Raw genomic sequence first — 26,302 nt, 5'->3', positions numbered from 1 at the left:
TTTGTGGAAGTTGGCACCAGCTTCCTTAACCGAGATAGGACCTAAAATCGCGAGGCATAGCTGTAGCGCACAGTAGCAAGTTTTTCCCCTTGCAACTGTTTCTATGGAAACAGTATAATATACATTTAAAAAAATATATACATGAGTTTTGCAGAATCCTAATCACGAAAATGAAGTCAGATTTTGAAAATTCAAATTTATGTAACATGTGAGTGGTAAATTATAAGTCCCATGCAAGTCTAATTTCTCGAAATTCTATACAGATATAGTGCGTGATTTTTTAATAAATAAAACATAGATTAAATTTGCTAGATTTTATTCAAACGTATATCATGCTCGTATTTATCCGGCATAAAAACCCCAGTGATAAGTAGGGAAAAGCCATCTAAATACGAGCAAACACAATCGAGAAAAGAAATATACAAAGACCTACGCTACTAACTTACAATTAATTGAGGCAGGCTCGCTTGGCCTGTGAATAGCCATTTAAACTAAAGCTACTCGTTACCACACGACGCTAATTGCATACCTTGTGCGAGAAGGAAGGTCGTCTCCTAGAGCAGCACAATGCTGTCTTGGTTATGGGCACAGCCCGTACTATGCTGCCCTTAACGTAAGAGTAGGGCCGAGTTACTGCCATTTGAATTGCCAAGGATCGGAGATGCCTCAGAGGATACCATACGTATCCTCAGCTAGGCCAACGGGTATCGACAGCCCTTGTTGCGATCATGGGTTAGTCAAGTCACTCGTATGCAGAAGCACGGAACAGTATTCGCACGCCACTGATGGTCACAGAATATAATGTAAGCACAAGGTACTCGCACTCACATTCGGTAAACGCGTAGCAATTGAAAGCTATTTCAATTGAGATAGCAACGAGGTAAAAAGGAACTGCGAGAGCAAGGAGGAGGTAACAGGACCGAGTTCACGAGGACAACTGTCTCCTTCCTTCTTCTTGAAGAAGGATCGGAGAGTTTTCTCGTCGCATTGGGCCTGGTCATGGGGGCTAATTCGAGCTGCAAGGGTTATAGGCCGAATTTCCTAACAAGCATTTACCTGCGCGATAATTGCTGATTGACCAACCCCCTTTTTTATGGCATAGCGCGTGCACCGCTGGCACTGTCGCATGTGTTCGCATTCTGGGTTTTTCCCATCCGTGACAAAACCTTAATAAGACGCAAGGGACTGCATCTCCGAATGGACTTTTACTTTTACAAAAAGAACCAAAAAAAAAAGTGTTATAAACTATCTCTTTCTTTTTTCGTATAACACACATGGAACGCAAATGCTACGATCAGCTACATATGTGTAAGTGGAAAATAGGCTGTATTTTAATACAATTAGAAAATAAACAGAATGCTTAATTTCAATCAATAGTAACTGTATGAAGAATAGAGATATTTATAATCGAAAAAATTGCTTTCGTAAGGCAAGAGTGCTTCTTTTAATGTGGTTCAACTCGTTCAGAGAAAAAAATTTACTTGCGATATTACGTAACCTCGAATATAGTTAAAATTCATATTTTTGGCTCTTTTAGAGTAGGATATCTCTAGAACCCTAAGTAATGGCAAAATTACATGGGCAGATTTGGATTTAGCGAGTTAAAATACTTCATAAATATGTTGTCGCATCTCTTGGTTTTTTTTGGCTGTCGGCCTGTGTAATTTGTTCACCGGTTTACTGTAAAATTTGCAGAATTTTTTATAATAGAATAATCCACGGTTCTATAAACTTTGCCATCCGAATTACTTCGACTCATTTTCTGAGTCAATTTCATTTTACTTCATTTCTATTACCGAGTGTAAATTTAGCACAGCTTGCCTTGTGCGCGGCAGCGTTCGACCTTCACATTTGCGTTTCAAGATACCTATTATAATTAATTTTTTCCTTTTCTTGATTTGGATTGTTGTAATAAATTTGTTATTAGTATTTTCTATCACTTTTGATGATAATTCCAACTTTGTCTTGCCTTGATTTCCTCTTGTATTTTTCATCTCAATCTTTAGAGACAATTGCCTAACAAGAATTTGCTCATGCTGGGACAGCAACGTAAGTAAGTACGTCAGGTAACATTCGGATTGCCTGGCCAATGCCTGGTGCTCAAGAATTTAAAATAAAGTAGAATATTACGTTATAGCAGATTACTGGTGGTCCTTAAAAAGAGATTTACGATCAGAACCAAATGGAAGAGAATGAAAGTATATTATTTGAAAACGTAGTTGTGCGATAATATAAAAAAGAATAATAAACTTGAAGGGATTTCTTATCATTCCTAAAGGTGCAAATCCTTTTTACTACTTGAAATATAGCTGACTATGATACATTTTGAATCTGTAATATAAATTTTTTTGCTTTTATCACTCTTTGGAAGTCTGTGTTCTTACTTTGTCTGTATATGCCTATCTTAACGTGTGAAAATATACTTCATCCCTTGTCCTAGCTTAGGTGAGCATTTGTCCAGCTATGTACTTTAATTCAAAAGCGTTCATGAAAAAAATCAAAACTAGCAAGATTAAAATATTATTACTCTAGATACTAAAAGCGAGATACTGACGTACTTTATATTATATTTTTTTATAATGCTTTAATAAATATTATTTCAGATATTAAGCCATATAGATTAAAAATTGCTGAAAACTTAAAAGCAAAGGGAACGTTCCTTATAAAAGAGGACAATACAATTAATTACAATATTGAAAGACTCCATTCATTATTTAATGGGAAACCAGACGTAACAATCGATGCATCTGGAGTGGAATCGTCCATACAGTTAGCAATACGTGTAAGTATAAAACAAAATATTATATATATATACACATGTGTAGCATTTCACGTCAAGCGGATTACCATCACAGCCAGAATTTGCTTTGACCGATTGGGACCTATGAGGTCTCAAAATGTTTGTCTCGGAATAGACTTTTGAAAGCCGTATGGCACTTTTCAAAAATGCAAAATGGCGAACCTAATGTGGCGGTTGAATGCTAGAGAAAACTTGAGTAAGCGACAAAAAGATGTTGTTCAGATTTATATTCGCAACCAACCAGGTCATTTTTTAATTCAAATTATATCTGAGAGATGCCTGTTGAAAGCTGATGTGGTTGGATGAAAAAATCCAAAATGGTGGATCCAAGATAGAATTCCAATTAGAAAAATTCAACCGATTCATACTAAAATTCGGTATATAGGGATTTTCGGAGTCGCTGATTACGAATTGGAAGTCAAATTTGCAAAATTCAAAATAACCGATCCAAGATGGCGGACTGAATTTTAAAAATACAACCAATTCTTACCAAAATCGGTATACGAGGTGTGTTTTCGAAAAGTAAGGTGACTTTGTATTTTTAAGACAAAATATTTATTTATTTATCAATATTTATGTTGTCCCCTTCAAAGTAACCCTTCTCAGATACAATACACCTATGCCAACGGTTTTTTCAATCCTCAAAGCACTTCTCATAAGCACTTTTCGGTATAGCCTTGAGCTCTTCCAGCGATGCAGTCTTTATCTCTTCAATCATTGCAAATCTCCGTCCTTTCATAGGTCTCTTTAGTTTTGAGAACAAGAAAAAGTCACATGGGGCCAAATCCGGTGAATATGGTGGCTGAGGCATGATTGTGGTGTTGTTTTTGGCCAAAAAATCTCTCACAAGCAAAGATGAGTGAGCAGTGGCATTATCGTGATGCAAAAGCCATGTGTTTTTCCACAATTCTGGGCGTTTTCTTCGTATTGCTTCTCGCAAACGGCGCATAACTTCAAGATAATACTGTTTATTGACCGTACGTCCATATGGTAAGAACTCCTGATGCACCATACCATGGTAATCGAAAAAAACAGTGAGCAAAACTTTGACATTTGATCGAACTTGGAGTGCTTTTTTCGGTCTTGGCTCATCTGGGCTCTTCCATTGGGACGATTGGACTTTGGTTTCGATATCATAACCATATACCCATGATTCTTCACCAGTTATGACCCTTTTGAGTAAATTTGGATTGTCGCTGACGTCATTCAACAGTTCTTGAGCGATGCTCATGCAACGGTTCTTTTGGTCAAAATTAAGCAATTTCGGAACAAACTTCACTGACACACGTCTCATGCCCAAAATGTTAGAAAAAATTTCATGGCACGAGCCAAGCGATATACCAACATCCTCCGCAACTTCTCTGATAGTGATTCGACGATTTTCCAGAACAATTTTCTTCACTGCTTGAACGTTTTCATCAGTTGTTGACGTGCTTGGGTGTCCAGAGCGAGGCTCGTCATTGGCATCTTCCCGGCCATCTTGGAAGAGTTTGTACCACTTGTAAACATTTTTTTTCACTCAGAACAGTGTCACCGTATGCCACCGTCAACATTTCAAGTGTTTCGGAGCACTTTATTTTATTTTTTACACAAAATTTGATGCAAATCCTTTGATCCATATTTTTCGATAGCAAGAAATCGCCGAGCACGCAAAACACTTATAACCTTTACGCCTCTCACAACCAAACAAAAAATGCTATACACTTGAAACTTGGTACAGATGTTCGGGAAGAGTGTACCAACATAACAAAACAAAAAAATCGATAATCAAAAGTACGTTGCCCGTGAAATTTGAAAAGTCACCTTACTTTTTGAACACACCTCGTATAGGGATTTTTAGGGACTATAATCAGGAATATGATGTCAGTGATATACACATAATGAAAATGTCGGATCCAATATGGTGGTTAATTCTGAAAAGAAATTGATAAATGGATCATGCCAGACGGCAATGTCCTCCAACAAATGTTCATATTTCATTTATATTTATTTAGCTATAAAAAATGATTTAAATATAAAAAAGTTTTTGAGGGCATTACCGTCTAGGTTATTTTTTCTCAATAATACATAATTAATTTGTATTGCAATTTGATCAATACAATGAAGGAATAAATTAGTCAAAAAGTGATAATATTAGCGTATTTTTTTCAAAAAGCTATGACAGACATGTCAACTCAGATTGTAAGAAATAAAAAATCACAACACAACCGTTGTTATTGGGTTATTTTGTGTTATCAGTGCCCCAAAAAAACTATATATATCCCAAGATCTTATTTTTGTACGAATCGATTAATTTTTTTAAATTTAGTCCGCTATCTCGGATATGTCATCTTAAATTTTGAAAATATGACTTTAGATTCGAAATCAACGATCCCAAAAACCCCTCTATACCGATATTGGGTTATTGAGTTATTACCGATATTGGTATGAATCGGTTTAATTTATCAAATTCGGTCCGCTATCTTGAATCCGCCATTTGGAGTTTGGCAAATCTCACTTTAGAATCGCGTATAGCGTCCCCAAAAATCTCTATATAACGATTTTTAAAATTGAACTATTTTATTTTATTTAAGCTGTCATTTTGGATCCGTCATTTCAATTTTAACTTTGCGATTGGCACTATCTTTAAGAGAAATATAATATGCCACGGATTTTTGAGTATCGCAATTAGGCCTTAAGGGATTCATACTAAAACGTATAATTATTTGTGGAAAAAAAATTTATTTCAGTGTTTTTTTAGTGTTTAGACGCCGTATCAAAAAAATGGCGCTAGATAGATTCATTCTGAAGTTATATTTGAAAAGAGCGGGAAAAATTACCGCGGAATATGAATTTTAGAAACAATCGAATAATTTTTTTATACACAAAACAGCAGATGAAAAGTTATAGAAATTTACGGCATTTTATTTTAACACTCACAAGGAAGGTACACCAAGTGTAAGTAACCGATTTCGATGACTTGATATATGGTAGTGCACTGAAAAATAGTCGACATGTATTTTTTTATGTATTAATACGTGGTTTAAAGGAGTCAAAACTGCCCCTAAAGTTCACCTCCGACAATCGTTTTTTTTATATGTCTCTTCTTCTAAATAAGATATTCTCTTGAAACCAACTAGATATTCATGGTTATTCAATAACAGTGTCAGGTAGCGTACCAAAACTCCAGAGGGTTACAACCCTTACTTTTTATAAGGGTAGAAGTGATTTTTTTTCTATATTTTTGTCTGACAAAATTGTGAATTCAATCCTCTTCTAAATTTTTTATTTAGAAGGGCATCAAGAATCAAGGTTGAAGCGTTTTTTATTTTTTTCTAATTTAAGGTTAAACTATCCTTTAATTAATTTTTTTATTTTATTGAAACTAAGCGCTATGAGTTAACTGTATAAATGAAATTGATGTAACTAACATTGAATCTGTTCAGTATAATGTGCACGACTAACAAAAAGCCAGAAGTATTCATTCGTGTAGCGAAGAAACCATTTAAGGGGTGGAAACTACTCATCATGTTCACCTCCAAGAACTGTTCTTTCAGTATATCTCCTTTTCTATAAAACATTTTTTCTTGAAACCAACTGAAAATTATTTGTTACCATGTCACAATGTTATAAGTTATACCACGGATCTAGGGGGTTGAATCTTATTTTTCACTGAACGGTGACTTTACGAAACCGACTTTTTACTGTTTTAAGAGACAAATTTCGCTTTCCTTTTCCACTCCTCCAAAACTCCACAGCTTTATTCTTGTATTCGAAACTCAATGGCTCACTTTGGCTCTTGCAATCGTCTGTCGGAAATTCAGGACCAACAAGAAGTGTGTTTAGATCAATATCCTCGACAATAATAGCATTAGTTTCCTTAAATTCTTCTTGGTAATCTAAAGCAGTTTCTACAATCGAATTAACATTATTACTTGAGTTCGTCAAATCTAATAATATTGACTGTAAAAGATCTTTAATTTCCACTTCCTTAATATTATAATTACTTTCTTCAATATGTAAAAATAAGCGAGTAGCATATTTATCACGTTTAGAGGATTGATTTTCATTTTGAATGCTAAAATAAACATAAAATGCTGGTAAAAATAATTATAAATACAAGAAAAATTTTCTACTTATGTTATCTAGGTTCATAATTAGTTGATGAAGAATATTATATTTACGCATGTACTCCATAAATAATTTAACTAGAAAATAACTTGAAGAGACAATATCAAAAATAAACTTACATTATATATAAATTAAGAAAAAAGAATTATTCACACAAACAGAGAAAAACAAAAATTTTTTGAGACAAAGATTGTTGAAAATCAAAGATGAATACGAAAGTTATTTTCAATACGAACATGTAGAATGCCTGATTTAGTTCATTTATTTCTACAGATATTCCAATTCAAAATCCATATGTAGCATTCTCTCATCAATATAATATTTTTCACATGACTGAAATATATGACCTAAAACTTACATGCGTTACTACTCTCGAAATTTTTTTGAGACTTGAAATAATATAAATATGTATATATTTTTTTCTAATGTTTCGCAAGAATTTCTTTCGCAGAAGAGCACCGACTTACAACTAAACATTCGATTGACTGGCACCGAATAAAAATATACGTAGTAAGAACATGATGATGAAACCTGCTCATTTTTAGCAGATAAATAAGTTGAAAACATTCCAATGACTCACACCAGAAAACTCATTTCTTCCGAATATGAATCTTATGTTAATAATAATATTAATGTAATGCAACTTATGGTCATAATAATGTTGAAGTAATTAATTGTTCGCATAAATAATTATAAACGTAATTATTATTAACTTTACTGCTTTTTACAGTGTGACGGTAAACGTCGAATTAGCGCTAATAACGTAACCTAATTGCTGCTCGCGGGGGCAGCACCTACTGGGGAGATTAGGAACGTAACGAAGGAATGCGGCACGTGAGCAGACGGAACACGCGCGCTTAAATTTGAACCAGTGAAGCATTGACCGCCATCACGCTCGCCCGCTTATCATTTTTGCTATTACCGATCCGTGTGCCGTTAACGCCAAAAAGAACGAGAGAGGAACGTCCAGATCAGTGTCAGCTAATAGTGATTGCTGTTGCCGAAGTGCCATACATCTGTAGAAGGGAGAGATCCGAGCCGACGGAGAAACGTCGTCCTCAACGAGATCGAAAGAGTGTGTGTGAGATTTCGCCATCGAGGGCGAAACCGCGTGTACGCGAATTCGCGATCCGCCACACAAACACGAACAATCTTCTCGCTGTGCGACTCGCCATTGTCCATCTCGTACGTCTGCAATATAAAGGTAAGCTGGCCAGCTTAATTTCGCGGTCGCGATATAATTGCATATATAACGATCAATTTTCCGATATCTCAAGCGTGCATGTAATAACTCTTCTAACAAAGAGCAGCGAGCGTTCCGACACTGCATATTGTCGTAGTGCGAGCGTCGAAGTAAACAAACACGCGGGCCGACCTGATGTAGCATATAATAGATAATAAAAGGTTCTGTTCGAGTCATTAACAAGTGCTCTCGACTCTCTTATTTCATATTGCTTCCACTCACTTTCTCGTAGATTAATAGATCTATCGGTTGACTGACACCCGTTTCCCCATGCTCTCCGGATTGCGTATTGAGCATAGATGATTACATTCGCCCTCTAATGAATCCGCGCGAATAAAAATAATTAAACGGTATCTACCCCGTTACAACAGTTACAATATTTAAAGAATGTAGAATATTGTTGGCTACAAAATGAGACCTTCCTTTTTTAATATTTAATTTAAAGAAATTAATAACTATAAAACATATTTTTATTATCTTTGAATATGTTTAATGATACAAATAACTAATTTTTATATATTGTTTGAATTGGAGAAAGATTCGTTTTGATGGAAGAAATTTTTTAGAAAAGTATCATCGTATAAGTATTGGGTATTTAAAGGTTTATAAAATATTCTATAGAAATAGAGTAATCTAATGAAAATCTGATTTTAGAAGTGAAATTTGATGGTAGTTTTTACCGCTTTGAATGTGCTATTGATATATATCGATATACATTTCTCATTATTTTAGGCCTTCTTTAGATTGAAATTTCGTTCAAAGCGGTTATCATAGCTATTTGTTAAAAGGAAACTATTTATTTAACTGAAGAAGGACTTTCCGTCTTACTACTGTGGGCAAAAAGTAAGGTGAATTTGTTTGTAAAATGAAAAATCTTTATTTATTCTTCTACATCAATGTCATCCCCTTCGAAGTAATCCCCTCCCGATAAAATACACTTATGCCAAAGTTTTTTCCAATCCTCGAAACATGCCAAATAGTCCCTTTCCGGTATAGCCATCAGCGCCTTCTTCGATTCAGCTCTTATCTCCTCAATCGACTCGAAACGCGTTCCCCGGAGTGGTCTCTTGAGTTTTGGGAATAGCCAGAAGTCACACGGAGCCAAATCAGGCTAATACGGTGGTTGCGGAACGATATGCGTCGAATTTTTGGCGAAATGGTCACGAAGAACGAGTGCAGTGTGAGATGGTGCATTATCGTGATGCAAAAACCAAGAGTTGTTGGCCCATAATTCTGGTCTTTTTAGACGAATTGCTTCACGCAAACGACGCATAACGCTCAAATAATATTCCTTATTAACAGTTTGGCCGGGTGGAAGGAATTCATAGTGCACCACACCACGAAAATCGAAGAAAACTGTCATCATGACCTTGATTTTTGAACGACTTTGACGTGCTCTTTTCGGTTTGGCCTCGCCTTTAGCACGATATTCGCTTGATTGGTCGGTTGTTTCAGGGTCGTAAGCATAAATCCAAGTCTCATCTCCCGTAATCATGCATTTGAGCTTGTCCTGATAGTCAGAAAGCATTGTTTCACACACATCAACGCGGCGACTTTTTTGCAAGAAATTGAGCGTTTTCGGTACCAAACGAGATTTGACTTTTCGTAGGCCCAAATGGTCTTTCAAAATTGTTTTCACAGATCCTTCTGATATTCCGATCATATCAGTAAGGTCTCTAACAGTCAACCGACGATTTTCGAGCACTAATTCCTTCACTTTATTGACGTGTTGGTCATCTGTTGACGTCGATGGACGTCCGGAGCGCTCCAAGTCATCAACACGTTCTCGACCCTCTTTGAAGTCTTTGTACCACTTATAAACATTTTTCTGCGACATGGTAGAATCACCAAAGGCCTTCCGCAACATCCTCAACGTTTCCGCAGCCGAAATTTCATTCCGCAAACAAAATTTGATGGCACTTCTTTGCTCAATTAAATCAGACATTGTAAAAATCGAAACATGCACTCTTGGTCGTTTGGTAAACAGAAGCGTTAATATATTACTGATGATGACATTGACATGAAATTTGTCCCAGATGTCATTCGCAGTCCTACCAACTCAAGAAAAAAAGAACTAGCCCGAAATGTTAAGCCCGCGAAGTTTAAATTGAAAATTCACCTTACTTTTTGCCCACAGTAGTATATATAATTTAAAAAGAAAATTCGAAATACATTACCTGTAGTTTTCAATGTCCTTCCGAATAAAAGAAGTTTCATTTAGTTTACAAGAATAAAATTAAAAAAAATACTTTCACCCTTGTGAAAAATAAGAAATGCAAACCCCTGGATTCGTGGTATAACTTATAACATTGTGACATAGTAACAAATAATTTTCAGTTGGTTTAAAAAAAAATGTTTTATAGAAAAGGAGATATACTGAAAGAACGGTTCTTGAGGGTGAACGTGATGATTAGTTTCCACCCCTTAAATGGTTTCTTTGCTTCACGAATGAATACTTCTGGCTTTTTGTTAGTTGTGCATAGTATATGAACAGATTCAATGTTAGTTACATCAATTTCACTTATACAGTTAACTCAAAGCGCTTAGTTTCAATGAAAATAAAAAAATTAATTAAAGGGTAGTTTAACCTCAAATTAGAAAAAAATATAAAACGCGTCAACCTTGATTCTTGATGCCCTTCTAAATAAAAAAGTTAGAAGAGGATTGAATTAAATTCACAATATTGATAGATAAAAATGTTGGAAAAAAAATCACTTCCATCCTAATAAAAGTAAGGGTTGCAACCCTCTGGAGCTTTGGTACGCTACCTGAGACTGTTATTGAGTAACAATGAATATCCAGTTGGTTCCAAGAGAATATCTTATTTAGAAGAAGAGACATATCAAAGACACGATTTTCGGGGATGAACTGTAGGAGCAGTTTTCACCCCTTTAAACCACGTATTAGCACATAAAAAAATACGTGTTGACTATTTTTCAGTCCTCTACCACATATCAAAGTTTCATCGAAATCGGTTACTTACACTTGGTGTACCTTCCTTGTCAGTATAATATTAATCTCTAATTACCATCACGAGGTGGTGCATACATAATGTATCTATCCGCAAGAGAACTGTATCAGTAAGTATAGAAAGATGAGACACAAAATTCGATTTAATTTATTTGGTCACTGTGACATTTGATTTAATTTGAATTCATTGCTAATTTTTATCTGCGTTCTTCAACAATTCGTTTCAGAATAGTTGGTGAGCAAATTCATCAGTGATTTTTTCACTGCAGGTTTACTCTCCAATAGTCTTTTTAAGGATAATTAATTAGTAAAACTTTCAGTGCTTATTTTCATCTGCATTGTTCCGTTCATCTTTTTAATAATATTTTATAAAAGATTTTTACACTGTATAATTCCTTTTCTTCTTGCTTATTTTGATATTTTCAAGTCATGTCTTGGCCTTCTAAAAAAAGACATAGAGATAGGTGTGCGACTCCATTCAATCTTACAGGACACATCAGTAAGGAGCTAAGGAAGATTTCGAAAGATATGAATAAAATATTTCCTGATATATCCGATATTTCAATAGTTTTTTAAATCATGCAGAGTATTGCATACAAAAAAATTTATTCTTCAGATAACTAAACGATGCTCTTTTAGTCGACGAAAATAATGATAATATGAGCATAAGTTATGAAAATGATGTTGAAGATTCTATATTTTCTAGGACGAAGTTACACCAGATGATCTTATAGAGATATTAAATAGTATTAGAGATAAATTTAATAGTCTACTTAATAATGATCCTATTGTGTTTGTTTCACCCGGCTCTGTTCTGTGAGTACTATAGTTCAACCAGATAAAGGTATAATAAAGTTTACAAAATCATCGTATTCTACGCAAACAATACATAGAAAATATGTACTATCGATCATATCGTATGTCATTATCATTATGTAGCGAAAAATTGGAAATTAAACATGAGACCTTGAATTACCCATACACAGCATGCGGAACATTAATGGTTGGAAATTGAAATGTCTCATTGTACAATAATACTAATGATTTAAGTGAAGTATATTTCTTCGATATATTTTTCATATATGTAATACACTGGTACTATTAGTTTCAACATATAATTCCGCTGAAATGCACTAAAGCAAAAAGCCACTAAAAACATGATTTTTTGCTTTTAGCACTTTTTCTGTAAATTTGATAATAAAATTAATTGTAGAACTGAAAATTATAAAAAATTCAATTAAATATAAGTATGATATATCATGTTTATATTACACTGGTTAATAAATTTTACACCCATGAACGGAAATATAAATCTCTGAAGGTTTTGAGACATTTTAAATAAAAAGTACAATAAACCCTATTTTTTCATGTTATTAGGCTCAAATATTTTGCTAGTTTAGATTTTCTTTAAAGTTCGAAACAACTATTAGAGTGAGCAACTTATAACCTGTGATGTTATTGCATCAAGGTTATAGTTATTACCTTGATGCAATAATATCAAAGGTGAAGGTCGAACCGAGACCTACCAATGGTGGGTTAATTGCTGATAAGTTTGAGATTACAGTTTTCAGCCTACTTGGATGTTAAGCAAGTAAGCTCTAGTTATAAATCATTACTTTCATGAATCATCCTTCGTTCCTGATAAATTAATTTTAACAATAACCAAAATGATAAATGCTGTTATTGTTTTTCTATATAATGGCAAAAGGAAAGAATTAATTTTTTCATATTTCAATCGGCAATATCTTGGAGCATTTTTATAATTCGATATTTTTTTCGACGCGATAATATAGGTTTTATGTTATTCGTAGTAGAGTTCTTGAAATCTATTTTATTAAAAATGTGAACATATGTATTTTTCTGCAGAAAATGAATTCCTTTTAAGGAAGTGCATTTTTGAAAAAAAAATTTTTTGTCTTAAAAATCCCGTAACTTTTTGTTATTGAAATATTTTTGCGTATTATTAGTACAAATTACTTCAAATTTATCTATCCAATATGTTTATTATTTTCTTTATATTGCTTAAATTAAAAAAAAAATTTTTATATTCGTATCGAACGCAATATGTACATTCAGTATTACATTTTAGTAACTGTGCAGGTAAATAACAAAACTAAAATAACATATAAATTAAAGAAAACGTTCATTTATATTCCACATAGCATGAAATATTGTTGCAAGTTTTTAGCATGGTTTTTTGGATGGTTTGACATATTTCTATAATTTTTCATTGAAATATTACTAAAATATTTTTATTTCTGTGTAATTTGAATTCTGTTGAAAATAATGACGTAATTAAAAAACTTCATTAATAGGCATCTTTTAATAACGTCATTGATTCGGTTCACAATTTATGACCAAAATTGATATCATTTAATTACGTCATTTTGTGCTGACGTCATTTTCTGCAGGCTGAGAAATTCGTATGAAGAATTGACTTAAATTTTACCATGATTTTGAAAATGACATTATTTCTCTAAACCAAAGAATTTTGGTAGGACACAATGACATCATCTCCATCATAAAATGACGTCATTTGTAAGAAGCATAGAATTTATTTATTAATATATGTAACGAGGTAGATATTTAATGGGCTACACGGTGCATAGGTTTGCGTGTAAGCGTCTTCGTATGCACACACTTTAGCGGCGCTTTATACGCTTACTGAGGGTTGCTGCCATGAGTAGCCACGAACGCTCCCTCTGCGTTGAACCTTACACTGTGACCTAACGTTGGGCGTGTGCCCTTGTTTTCGGACGAAGTCCGCGTTAATTGCTGCAGTTATTTTTCTTGGGCAGTCTCAGCCTCGCTCAGAAGTATAGCTAAATTCAGCTAGCTGAAAATAGATGGGAAAACGCAAAGGCGTATAATAGAAACGGACATATGAGTATGAGATGGGAATAGGCGCTTCTGAAGGATCAGTCAATGATTAACATAAGTTGTCCTTTATTGTCAGAACAGTATTATTTATTAGTTGACGGTTCGTTTATAAATTGAGATCTGCGCAACAATAATAATTCCTAGCACGTGGCAGGTACAGAAGCCGTCATTTTTTTCGCTGCCACGTGCACGTGGCAATCGTTCATCCCCGAATGTGCTATAACACGCTCACAATTATGTCATCGTGGTTTCCGAGCTCGCGCAAGATCGGTCGGTAATCTACCGCGGGTTATGCCTTATATGACGTGCGTAGGACAATGACGTATCGCGTGCGTGTTTTGCGCGGAACTGGCCAGTTTACCTAGCGATATCTGCGATTTTGCCGTCGCTCAGGATTTCTCAATCGAGAAAGACTACCGGTACTCCTGCAATTCCTATGATGGCTGATATACTTGGAAGAGGATATTCTTAATGTCTCGTGTCTCTGGATGTTCGCTCGCTGAGGATGCCTCTTTTTTTTGAGGAGAGATCACACGCGAATATGACGTTCATCGTTAAAATAATAATCAGTTTTTTATTATTCTATAACTATAAATAACAAAAGATACAGAATATTTTATATTATTATTAAGAAATAAGAAATCGAGTTAAGCAATGATTGAATCTACTTTCTTCCTATTACTAAATCGATACTTGACTACTTTGCTATTGAGGACTATTAGAATTAGTACTATTTTCGTCCATATATTATAATTTGAGAATCGGATTTACTTCGCTACCACACCTCTTCACGTGTAGTAGCGAATTCACGTACTTTCTATTACACACGCATGATAATATTCAATAACACTGCAGCTCCCATTGCTCGGCTAATTATTTACCCGACAAAGTCATTCTCTTTTTATAACAAAGTCACTACCAAAATAATTTCATATATGGTATTCTGATCAAGTATTCAATTAATTTAGAAAAACAAGTATGTTGAACTGTTTTAGATATGCTTATTGCGACGTTTTCGGATGAAAAGAAATTGTCAAGACTCCAAGCTAATTGACTAAATGAATATTTATTAAAACTTTTATGTAATTACAATAAATTATTTTCAATCTTTTGGTGAGAGACATCAAGGCATGCATGCGCTCCAGAGATCAGACTTAAAATATCCGCCGGTAAGTTAGTGTTGTCACTGTGCGGCGTGAGCGACTGTTTCCGTAGGTGCTGTCGTGTCGCGGGATGTTGGTACGGTGAATCAGCCTCCACAAGCTTTACCCAAATATATATAGAATAAAATATTGCTGAAATATTTCTGCATGATTTAATTGCAAGGTTTCAAATATGTACAAAATGTTGCACTGAAATATTTTGAAAATATTTTTATGTCGGCGCAATTTGAGCTGCGGGAATATATAAGAAAATGTTGTTGCTATAAATCTTGAAATTAACCTGGATTATTTTAATAAAAATTACAGTAGTTTTATCAAAAATATTTTAGAAATATTGAGGAAAATTTGCATCCATATTCACTGAAATATTTAAAAATTGGGTTAATCAACCGAATCGAGAATCCGTTCACGAATGCCGGTTTCGACCTGCAATCTCTCTCTTTCACCATGTGCTATGAACATGTGCGACACATGAGCCGGGTTCTTGAGCGGGTGATTGAAATAGGTCTTTCTATAAACAAACACAAAAGTGCGTTCGGAACCTCGGAGGCTGAAAGTACCTTGGGCAATTTGTGAATCGCGGAGGCGTGAGGCCAGACCCGAAAAGGATACGCGTAGTGACCTAATATCCATGATTCCAGAACATTAAGCAGCTGCGCACGTTTCTGGAAACTATGACGTGGTAACGGAGGTTTCTATCGAAATTGACGCAGTCCTTGACGAAATTGACAGGAAAAGACGAAGCGTTCAAATAGGAGTTTGAACAACAAGATGCTTTGCAAAATATCAAGGCTCTTATGATATCGGCATCCTATCTACGACCCTCAGAACCAAAAGATTTCTTCGTCATCGAGAAGGATCCCAGCACTATACGAGGGTCGTTTGAAAAGTCCGTGCAAAGTCAGAGAGATGGCGCTACTAGTGCATATCAAGGCTATTTTCAGCTAGTGGCATATCTTGGAAGAGCACACACCAAGTTTCAGCCAGATCGGCCAATTACTTTGCGTTTTACATTCGTTTCAATCAAAGAAATCGAGTGGTTGTAAAAAAATGGACGAAAAAGAATTTCGTGCATTGATTAAACATTACTTTTTCAAAGGCAAAACGCCTCAGGAGATTAAACAGAAGCTTAATAAACATTATGGTGATTGTGCACCTTCGATTAGAATGGTTTATAAGTGGATTCAAAAGTTCGGAGTGGCCATATGAGCACAAAAAATGCTGAACGTTCTGGACGCCCTGTTGAGGTTACGACTTCAGAAATCATTGATAAAATCCATGATATGGTGATGGCTGACAGAAGAGTGAAGGTGCGTGAGATTTCTAGTACTGTAGGCATCTCGATCGAACGGGTACATAATATTTTGCACCAATATTTGGACATGAAAAAGCTATCCGCTAGATGGGTGCCGCGATTGCTCACGATTGACCAAAACGAGATCGTGTGAAGTTGCAAAAATGGTTTGCAGCTGTTCCAGCAAAATCCGCAAGACTTTAAGCGTCGTTTCATCACTGTAGATGAAACATGGATACATCACTACACTCCTGAGACCAAAGAATAGTCTAAACAATGGGTTACCAAGGAGGAATCTGCTCCAAAAAAAGCGAAGACAATTCCTTCGGCCAGGAAGGTTATGGCGATTATCTTTTGGGATTCGCAAGGAATAATCTTCATCGACTATCTGGAAAAGGGTAAAACTATTACAGGCAAATATTATTCATCGTTATTGGATCGTTTGAAAACCGAGTTGCTAGAGAAACGTCCATGATTGGCCCACAAAAAAGTCCTCTTCCACCACGACAATGCGCCAGCTCACGCCTCAGCAGTTGTGTCCGCAAAACTGATGGAGATAGGGTTCCAACTCGTTTCACATCCCCCCTATTCTCCAGACTTGGCTTCATCGAACTACAATTTGTTCCCTAATATGAAAAAATGGCTGGCGGGGAAAAGATTTTATTCAAACGAGGAGGTGATTGCAAAAACGAATGCCTATTTTACACACTTGGACAAATCCTATTATTTGGAAGGGATTAACAAACTAGAGCAGCGTTGGATGAAGTGTATAAGACTAAAAGGAGACTATGTTGAAAAATAAAAAAGATTTATTAAAAAAAATCAAGCAGTTTTTATTTTTGCACGGACTTTTCAAACGATCCTCATAGTTGTCGAAGCAGTACTACTGTAGTAAGTCAACGGAAAAACTAGTCCACAAAGAGGAGTTACTGCGCAACTGAGTGAAAGTGTTTGGCGATCGTCTGGATAATCTAATAGTTTAGGTTGTACATTGAGGTATACTGGTTTAAGGTAGTGATTGATCACCACAGCCTTAAATGTTTATATAATCTCAAAAATCCAACGGAAAGACTAGCACGTTCGGCTTTATAACTGCAAGTTCATACGTTCGACATCGATTATCGGAAAGTTACTGACAATCTTGCACCGGCTGCGTTATTGCGAGCCCAAAATTAGCGCAATCGATTGTACCGATACAAGAGATGGATGGTATACGGAGAAATGTCAAAAATTGCCTGTCTGTTCGGGGAATTTCTCTACTTGGAAATTGACAGGCGACCAACTGTATTATGAAAAGCTGGATGAAAATTTCGATGGATTGGTTGATAACAACGATGCGTAGAAACTAGTAGTCTCGTGTTCTGATACGAAGCGCGACCTATACGAATGTCATAATACGCAAACAGCGGGACATTTGGGACGCGAAAAGACCTTTTCAGAGTAAGTCAGACTTACTATTGGCCTAAATACTACGAGAAGATACCAGGGAATACGAGCGGAGTCGTCAGGTTTACCAACGAATCAAACTAGAGTAACGGCAACCCTATGAATCGATAGGAAGCAACGCGATTTGCAAACCTTGGAAAATCGTGGCGGGGGATATAATTGATCCTTTCTCCAGAAATCCGCGAGGTATAAATAGCAACCACTCAAACAATGATAATAATAAAAACACAATTGTTAGAAAGACGTTTGTTTATTCATCCAGGTTAACACACTAACGTTAACAAATCGTTAACAACAGAAATACAAACAACAGTGAAGTTAGTAATGAATCGAACCAAACAAATATTCTACATTACTCCCTCTTCTTTCAGTTTGTCGTCCCGACAATCTAAAAAAAACGAAAGGCAGGTCGCCTCCTAAAATCATCTTAAAATCCACTTAAAATCTTCTAACTCTCAAGAGGACTGATCCTTGGACTAATCCGGTCGAAGGGCCCGTCTCTTAATAGCAGAATAATTCAAAAACCATCATTAAATCAGAAAATCTTGAATCTAGAAATTCAATCTTCTAAACAAGCGGGATGCTCTTCTGGAAATCAGCCAGAGGGCCCGTCTTTTGTAAGTTGATATTTTTCTTGTATATCACCAGTAACATCATCATTATGATTTTTCTAAAACTTGTCGAAACTTCGATAAAAATCTTTGAACAAGAGAGGGGAATGACGCGTCGTGGATCCACGCCTATGTTCCTTCTCTGACATTCGTCCAACGACTCACGGCAAAAACCACGACTCAAAAAAACCGTGATCAAAGCAGTAAGATGATTATCGATCGTGATACGTGGCCAAACGATCAATGTGAACAAATTTCTTTTTGTGTTTCAATGTTTTCTGTATGCAATAAACAACATCATTAATATTCTTCACAATCTTGCATGATCCTTCCTAGCTACTATGAAGCTTTGGTGTTTTTCCTTTGAATCTTTGAGGATTGTAAAACCAAACTTTCTGACCATCAAGAAACTGAAGGTGTCGGGCTGTTTTATCGTAGATTTTCTTCGTACGAAAGGATGAATTTCTGATGTTTCGTCTTGTAAAGTGGTATATATTGTTGAGTTTAATCATCAGTTTTTTCATGTAGGTGTTAATATCCATGGGTCCATCCTTGTAAGGTGGAGAACCACGTATTAAATCTAACGGCAATAGCAGATCATTACCAATTAACATCTTAGCTGGACTAACTGCTGTTGTCGAATGTGTCGAGGATCGGTAAGCTAAAAGATACAGTGAAACCCAACAATCTCAATCTTTTTGATTGTCTGATACAAATTTAAACAAATAGTCAAGAATCGTCCTATTTTGTCGTACTACTTGTCCGCTCGACTGTGGGTGTAATGGTGTAGTCCTAGTCTTCTGAATTCCTAGCAAATGTGCTAATTCCATCACTAACCTAGCGTCAAAATTTCGACCCTGATCTGTGTGAACTTCAAGAGAAATCCCATACCTACACACAATCTCATGAACAAATACTTCTGCAACAGTCTTTGTTCGCATGTTAGAAAGGAGAATAGCTTCAACCCATTTAGTGAAATAATCCGTTACAACTTAAAGGAATTTATTTTCAACATCTTTTTTTTTACAAGAAGCCGAATAAAATTTTTCTCGAATTTTTTGTAATGTTTTATTAACACCAAAATGACCACCAGATGGGGAATGATGAGCTTCTTCTAAAATGGAAAGTGTTGATATAAGTTTTTGCAACAACTAATTGAAGAAGTTTTGATGTGAGATTAGATGGAATCCATTCCCTACATAGAACATCACTCACGACAACTAATAAATCCCATTGAGCCGAATACATTTTCATGTATTCATGATTAGAAGAAATATTTTGACACATCAGCTTAACTCCTTTTTTCTTACTATTTAAAATGACTCGGATAACGTCATTTTGACGTTAACGATCACGCCAAATAACATGAGAGGTTTTCTCGAATGCAATTCTTCTAACACAATCATCATTTACATATCTAGATTCTACAATGTGACAATATTAACAACGGGAATCATCACAAGAACGTCTTGAAAGACCATCTGCATTACGATGAGAAGTTTCTTTACGATGTAAAATTTGGAAACTATATTGATCTAACTTTATGATCAAAGACCTGCAATGGCTCGATCGATAGGGCGACGGACTCGCGTCCGGTAGGCCCGGGTTCGATTCCCAGTCCCTGCTGATTGATACAAACACCACTGAAAAAAGTTTTATGTGCTTTGTTCTCAAACACATTGCAAGCCTCCGTCGATGATGAGCACTGATGGAGCATAAATAGAGCGACGTTAAATAAAAAAAATAATCTTTATGACCCATCTTGTTAATTGACCATTTAAATTCTTGAAAGAAAAAAGTCATGTTAATGCTGAATAATCAGCTCAAACGAAGAATCATTTACTACACAAGTAGTGATGAAAATGGCTAACTAATACCATTAATAAAATGGCTATCTAATACTGCTAACAATTCTCGCCGAGTAACACAATAATTTCTTTCTGCTTTTAACAGAACACAACTAAAATATGCAATAAATTTTTCTATTCCATCACGATTTTGAGATAAAACAGCACCTGTTCCATGATCAGCGACATCTGTATCTAAAATGAAAGGTAATTCTATCTCAGGAAATGCTAATATAGGCGGAGTAGATAGAATCTGTTTCAATTTCAAGAATGATTCAGTACAATCATTCGTCCAATGAAATTCAGTAAACCGATAAAGTGATTTAGCAATAGAAAAGAATCTCTCAACGAAACGTCTATAGTAAGAAAATAATCTAACAAAACTCTTTACGTGTTTCTTATTTAAGAGAATCGGCCAACTAACCGTAGTCTTTATCTTCTTCGGATCTGTCTTTTTACTATCTTCTAAAATGATATGTCCTAAATACTCAATTTAGCTGAAAAAAAGTACACTTCTTTCTATTCAACTTCAAGGTAGCTGGTTTTAGTCTCATGAAAATCTTCCGCAAGTAATCTAACATCTCATCGAATGATTTAGCTATAACCATAACATCATCTAAATAAATCAAACAGATATCATGCAGAAGATCACCAAGCACTTTTTCCATCAATCGTTCAAAATGGCCGGAGCATTACACAAACCAAAAGCCATAACAATGAATTACCATAGACCATTGCCGATAGAAAAAGTGGTTTTCTCTCTATCTTCTGGACGAATCTTAACCTGCCAATATCCACTCTTAAGATGTAGTGTTGAAAACCAAGATTTACCAGCTAACTTATCCAAATTTTGTCTATTCTAGGTAATGAATACGAATCTTTGATCGTCCTATCATTTAGTTTTCTAAATCAACACAAAATCTCCAAGTTTTGTCTTTCTTTTGTTTTAAAATTATTGGAGAATACCAAGAACTAGAAGATTATTCAATAACCTTCTGTTCTTGCATTTTTTTGATCATTTGATTGATTTCACTTTGTAAATGAAATGGAAGAGGACGAATAGGTTGTTTAATAGAACGTGGATCATTTAGTTGTATGGAATATTCTACAAGTATACATTTTCCGGCAACATCACAATCTTCGAAAATATCCAAAAATTAAGTTATGATTCGAGCAAATTTCTTTTTCTGTGAAGCATCTAATTTTTGAGAACTATTCTCAAAAACTTCTTTCAAAAAATCTGGTAATTCCCGTTTAAAATCTACAATCTTACTACATGTCAACTCATTGACATTGCTAGGAATAGGGGTATGTTCAAAATTTTTATATATAGATTCTGAAATGCCAGTTTTATTTAGAAAATTACATCCAAGAATACAATCATCAGTAATGCCAGCAATAAAAACAATCATCCTGATCAAATGCTGACCTAACCTAATGTTGACAATTGATCTACATTTAACAGAAATATTTCCACTAGTAGGATATTTTAAGGATTTCCTATCAAGAGGAATTTTTCAACTATGAGAATCAAGAAATGCTGAGTTGCAGATGGTAACATCTAATCCTGAATCAACTTTTAGAATACATGGTTTGTTGTTAATCTGCCCATCAAATTCTAAAGATTTTAAATTGTGAAGAACTCTACGAACACGTTTATTCGAAGGAGCTCTATTCTTATATGCTAAACCCGCTCTTTGAGATTTAACATTATTCAGTTTCTCTGTTCTGGACAACGCGAGCGAATATGACCCTTCTTATGGCAACCGTAACATTCGATATCTTTCAATTATTCTCGAGAATCAAATGGTTGATCCTGTTTGTTATTAATTGCATTACCATTTTATGATTTACTGTCCGAAAGATTTGGATTTTCATATTTTACATTTCGTGATGTAGAAACCTTATTCTGTTCTTTAACACGACTTCACTTCTATCGCACGAGCTAAAGCAACTCTCAAAGAAGTAATACATTCTAATTGAAGAACTTATCTAACTCCCGTGTAAAATATATTATTATAAATATTAAATTATATTATATTCGCTATAAATTGAGCACAAGCTATCTTGTCTTGAATTTCCAACGAGCATTCAGGATAAGCTAATGCTATCAATTTTTCAACTTCAGCTGCTAACGTAGAGAGATCCTCACCTACTCTCTATCGCCTATTCTGAAATAAAGAGTAACTATTTGATTCTAAATATTCACCAAAACGAGCTTCTTATTTTTCGAACAATGACTTAAAATCTAAAACCTCTGTGTCTTTGAAATTAGTCAACACACTTTTTGCTTTATCGTACAAAGATGCAACTAATGCTATTTTCTTGTCATCACTCCAACTATTTGCTTTTGAAATTAAATTAAATTGATTTGAGTATTCCGACAAAGGAGTTGTACCATCATAAACGTCAGGTTTGAGATTATAACCTAACCCTATACTAGCAGAACTATTTGAATTGGCAATCGGTAATGGTAGAAGCATATTCAAATCACTAATCAACCTGTTCGAAGACGTAGTCGTGCTGTCATGTGTAGATGATGTATGTGTAGAGATATGAGAATCATGACTTATCTGGTTTAATTGTTCTTTCAACTAAGCGAGTTGTTGATGTAGGGCCTGTTGTTCTGTTTGGAGTTTTTCAATCGTTCGACGACCTTCGATGATGTCCGCATTGCGTGCACGTAACTCAGCTACAAGGTCCTTTTTTTTCAAAGTACGATGTTCCAGGATCTTCTCAAGTTCTCTCAACTTCATATTCAGTTCGGATGTTGTTCAACTCATGGTGAAAATCATCTATCTGACTCCTCGTCTCATTCAGCTCGAGGAGCGCTTTATAAAATGCAGGCGGTGGAAGAGTCGTTAACGTTGGCAAATGTACGTCATTCTGAGAATGTACTTCGTCAACCACCGTATGCGAAGCATCATCGACACTATCTAAAGTGAGAATAGCCGGCTCAAAAATGGAAGGGTTAGCTGCACTTGGCTGTTATTGTTGTTGTTGAACAGAATTTTCTACAACATCTGTATTAAGCATATCCATTTTGCTTGTTCAAGCAGTCCCAACAACAAGAACAGTGGCAGCTGCTTGCGCCCTTGTTTGCATCTGGAACGGCACTTTGATCAGCGTCCTCTTTATCTTCTGTAATTTTTCTGTGCCACTCATGGTTACGGAAAAATAGTTTCGGACGAGCCCCCCAAAATGTAGCAACCACTCAAACAATAATAATAATAAAGATACAATCGTTAAAAAGACGTTGATTTATTCAACCAGATTGCATACTAGCGTCAACAAATTGATTAACTAGCTCAAAGACAAGAACAAAAACGGAGATGCAAACAACAGTGAAGTTAGTAATAAATCAAACCAAACAAATATTTTACAATATATTAATATTCACCGATCTATTCACTAAATGATTCGAATGTATCGCCGTTCAAAATGCAAACGGCAAGACGATTGCCAAGGAATTACATGAGCGGTTCGTCATGATATATGGCGCACCCAAAGTATTACTCACGGATATTGGCATAGAATTCCGAAATTAGTCAATGAAACGCTACCTGTGTGAAAAAGGCAAGCAAACCCGCAAGCAAACCCTACGAAGCGAGTCAATCGAAAGCTAAAGGTTATGATCGCCGCGTACGTGCACGACACTCGCAAGGATTGGGACCATTATTTTTTGGAATTCACGTTCGCGCTGAGCACTGCGATTCTCAGCACAACAGGAATAAACCTAGCCATGCTAATTTTCAGAAGACAATCAAAACCTTCGAAAACCTTGAAGCGGGGAAAGGACTGTCCGATATGGATGAATAGCCAGCTTTCATCTCCTTTCGCCGGGAGTACGTTCAAGCAAACATTACGGTCAGAGCTCAACACCTCCGGACTTATAAGGGCTCGAGGAATAACACCATCATTTACCCTAGCAGAAATAATCAGCTCGCCCCGAAGGAGGCTACATTGATAGAACCAAGAGCAGGCAATGCCTTAGGATGTCGTACAACGGACGCGATCAAGGACGAGTGCCATGGGCAGAATTCGCTGCACTGATTACTACCTAGAATCAGGCAGCGGAAGTAAATGTGAATGTGATCATTAACACGACGGCGAAGCAGAACGAGACACGACCCTTAAACGTTCACATCACACTCTAGATCGTAGAGATACCCAAACAGCCTATGTGGTTGGCCGCCAATCGTCGCGACCAATATTTTGCGTTTCCAGTGAAAAAGCTACAATATTTGCCATTGCATTCGTGAACAGACTTTCTATTCGCTTGATCAACCCGGCATTTAAAAGAGTTATCGAACGAGTTTCGCTGAGGAACTTCCGACTTGGACGGACCTATCAGAATAGTAAAAAGGACCAACGGCAGAGATAAGTCGAGAGACATGATTCGGTCGATTGACATCGTCCCTTACTGGCCAGCCTGCTCGTACTCAATGGTGACGTCCCAGCCGATTATTGCTAATTTGTAGTCGTCAAGTAAATCGAATGGATTGATACTCGAAACCGGAATAGTAAAGAGGCGCGTTCGTGTTATGCTGTTCGTCGTAATTATTTTCACGATACCGAATTATTTCTCTCTCTCTCTCTCTGTGACGTTAATAATAAGTGCGCAGCTTCCGGTAGCCACGTATAGTTTGATTTATAGATAACGAAGTGATCAATGATCAAGTGATGAAAAATCAGCGTGCCGTAATTGAGTGTACAATCAATTTTTTTATTCCATACTTCCAGTCCGTCGATGACACGACTTCTAAACCTGATCTCTTTTGCACGCGCATCACACAATTTGCATACGTTATCAGGACCAGCTACTATACTGCGAGGAATCGTCTGCGTGCGTGCGTGCAAATACTGTAAGGAGGCACAGAGGGTAAAAGGTGCGTCAACGGCGTGAGGACGATTGACTAAGGTCGTAAGCGAATGACTTCGCTAAATTCGCCTTAATACAAAGTAACTCTAGTTCAAAACAGCCCCTCCCCCCTTTCCCCGCTAGTTCTTCTATACCACGCCAACGCCACCTAATGATCAAAGGATCTAAATAATGTAACCTGTCATCTGCATAAAGAGTTCTGTATATTGTTTTCTCCGGGCTTCAAATAAACATAAAAATTGAATATAAGATCACTACTTATTTTATCTTGCATTTATTTATAACAAAAAAATGTCATCTGTAAAAAAGAGAAACTTCAATCCATTCAACAATCCTGCTAGCAATAATTTGATGTTATTCGTGAAAAATTTTATCTCTGGAAGAGTTATTACATTTCATAATAAGATATGTATTATATTTACAGGCATAACTGTCTTCAATCTATTGCATGATGTATTTACTATTGGTCTGTTAAAATCCTACTATGGCATGTTTGGATCGTAGTTGTCCTGCATGTAAAAGCATTAACCAAGTTTATGAAAAATTTGAGAAAGCCTTCGAAAAAATTTAAATACAAAAAAATCAGCTATAAAATTTAGGCTACAGTAGATCGCTGCACTATATCCATGCTAAATATGACATAGACGAATTTTTAGATATACTTTTTAATAATTTGGATAAACTTATATTAGATAACTTTATAGCTTCAGTAGTATAACAATGTATATTTCAGGCCACCCTGTGGGGAGATACCTAGCCCTTTGGTCCCCTGGCCTAACCCTTTTGTGTTAAGCATTATTATAGTTAATAATTATCTGCGGGCGGGGGGGGGTCCTGGCTAAACACTTTGGTTCCCTGGCCTGACCCTTCTTGGCTTAAACCTTCTGTGTTAATTATTATAGTTAATAATTATTTATATATTTTGAGGAAGAGTTTAAAATCTTTATATTGACGAAGGTTCCTAGGGTCCCTAGTCCCTAGGGACCCTAGTGCTTTCTGTCTCATGTATTTAAATGTACTTAAAACACTATGTGCGGTCTCTGGTTCTGAGATTTG

General features: G+C 35.8%; 1 protein-coding gene across 4 annotated transcripts in view; it reads left to right on the top strand.

Moving 5' to 3' along the window:
- LOC131667620 (sorbitol dehydrogenase-like) overlaps window positions 1-26,302 on the top strand; it is a 918,386-nt gene that overhangs the window by 772,009 nt on the left and 120,075 nt on the right. For all 4 annotated transcript variants that reach the window (XM_058941163.1, XM_058941187.1, XM_058941169.1 and 1 more), the window contains one exon: window positions 2,604-2,782. In XM_058941163.1, coding sequence (XP_058797146.1) covers window positions 2,604-2,782 — 179 coding nt within the window. The remainder of the gene's footprint in view (window positions 1-2,603; window positions 2,783-26,302) is intronic.

This window comes from Phymastichus coffea, unplaced genomic scaffold (assembly GCF_024137745.1).
Source record: "Phymastichus coffea isolate CEN01 unplaced genomic scaffold, Cenicafe_Pcof_1.1 PCOF00005, whole genome shotgun sequence".
Classification (NCBI taxonomy): Eukaryota; Metazoa; Arthropoda; class Insecta; order Hymenoptera; family Eulophidae; genus Phymastichus; species Phymastichus coffea.
Note: the sequence above shows the minus strand (reverse complement) of the source record. Positions and strands in the feature narration are given on the sequence as shown.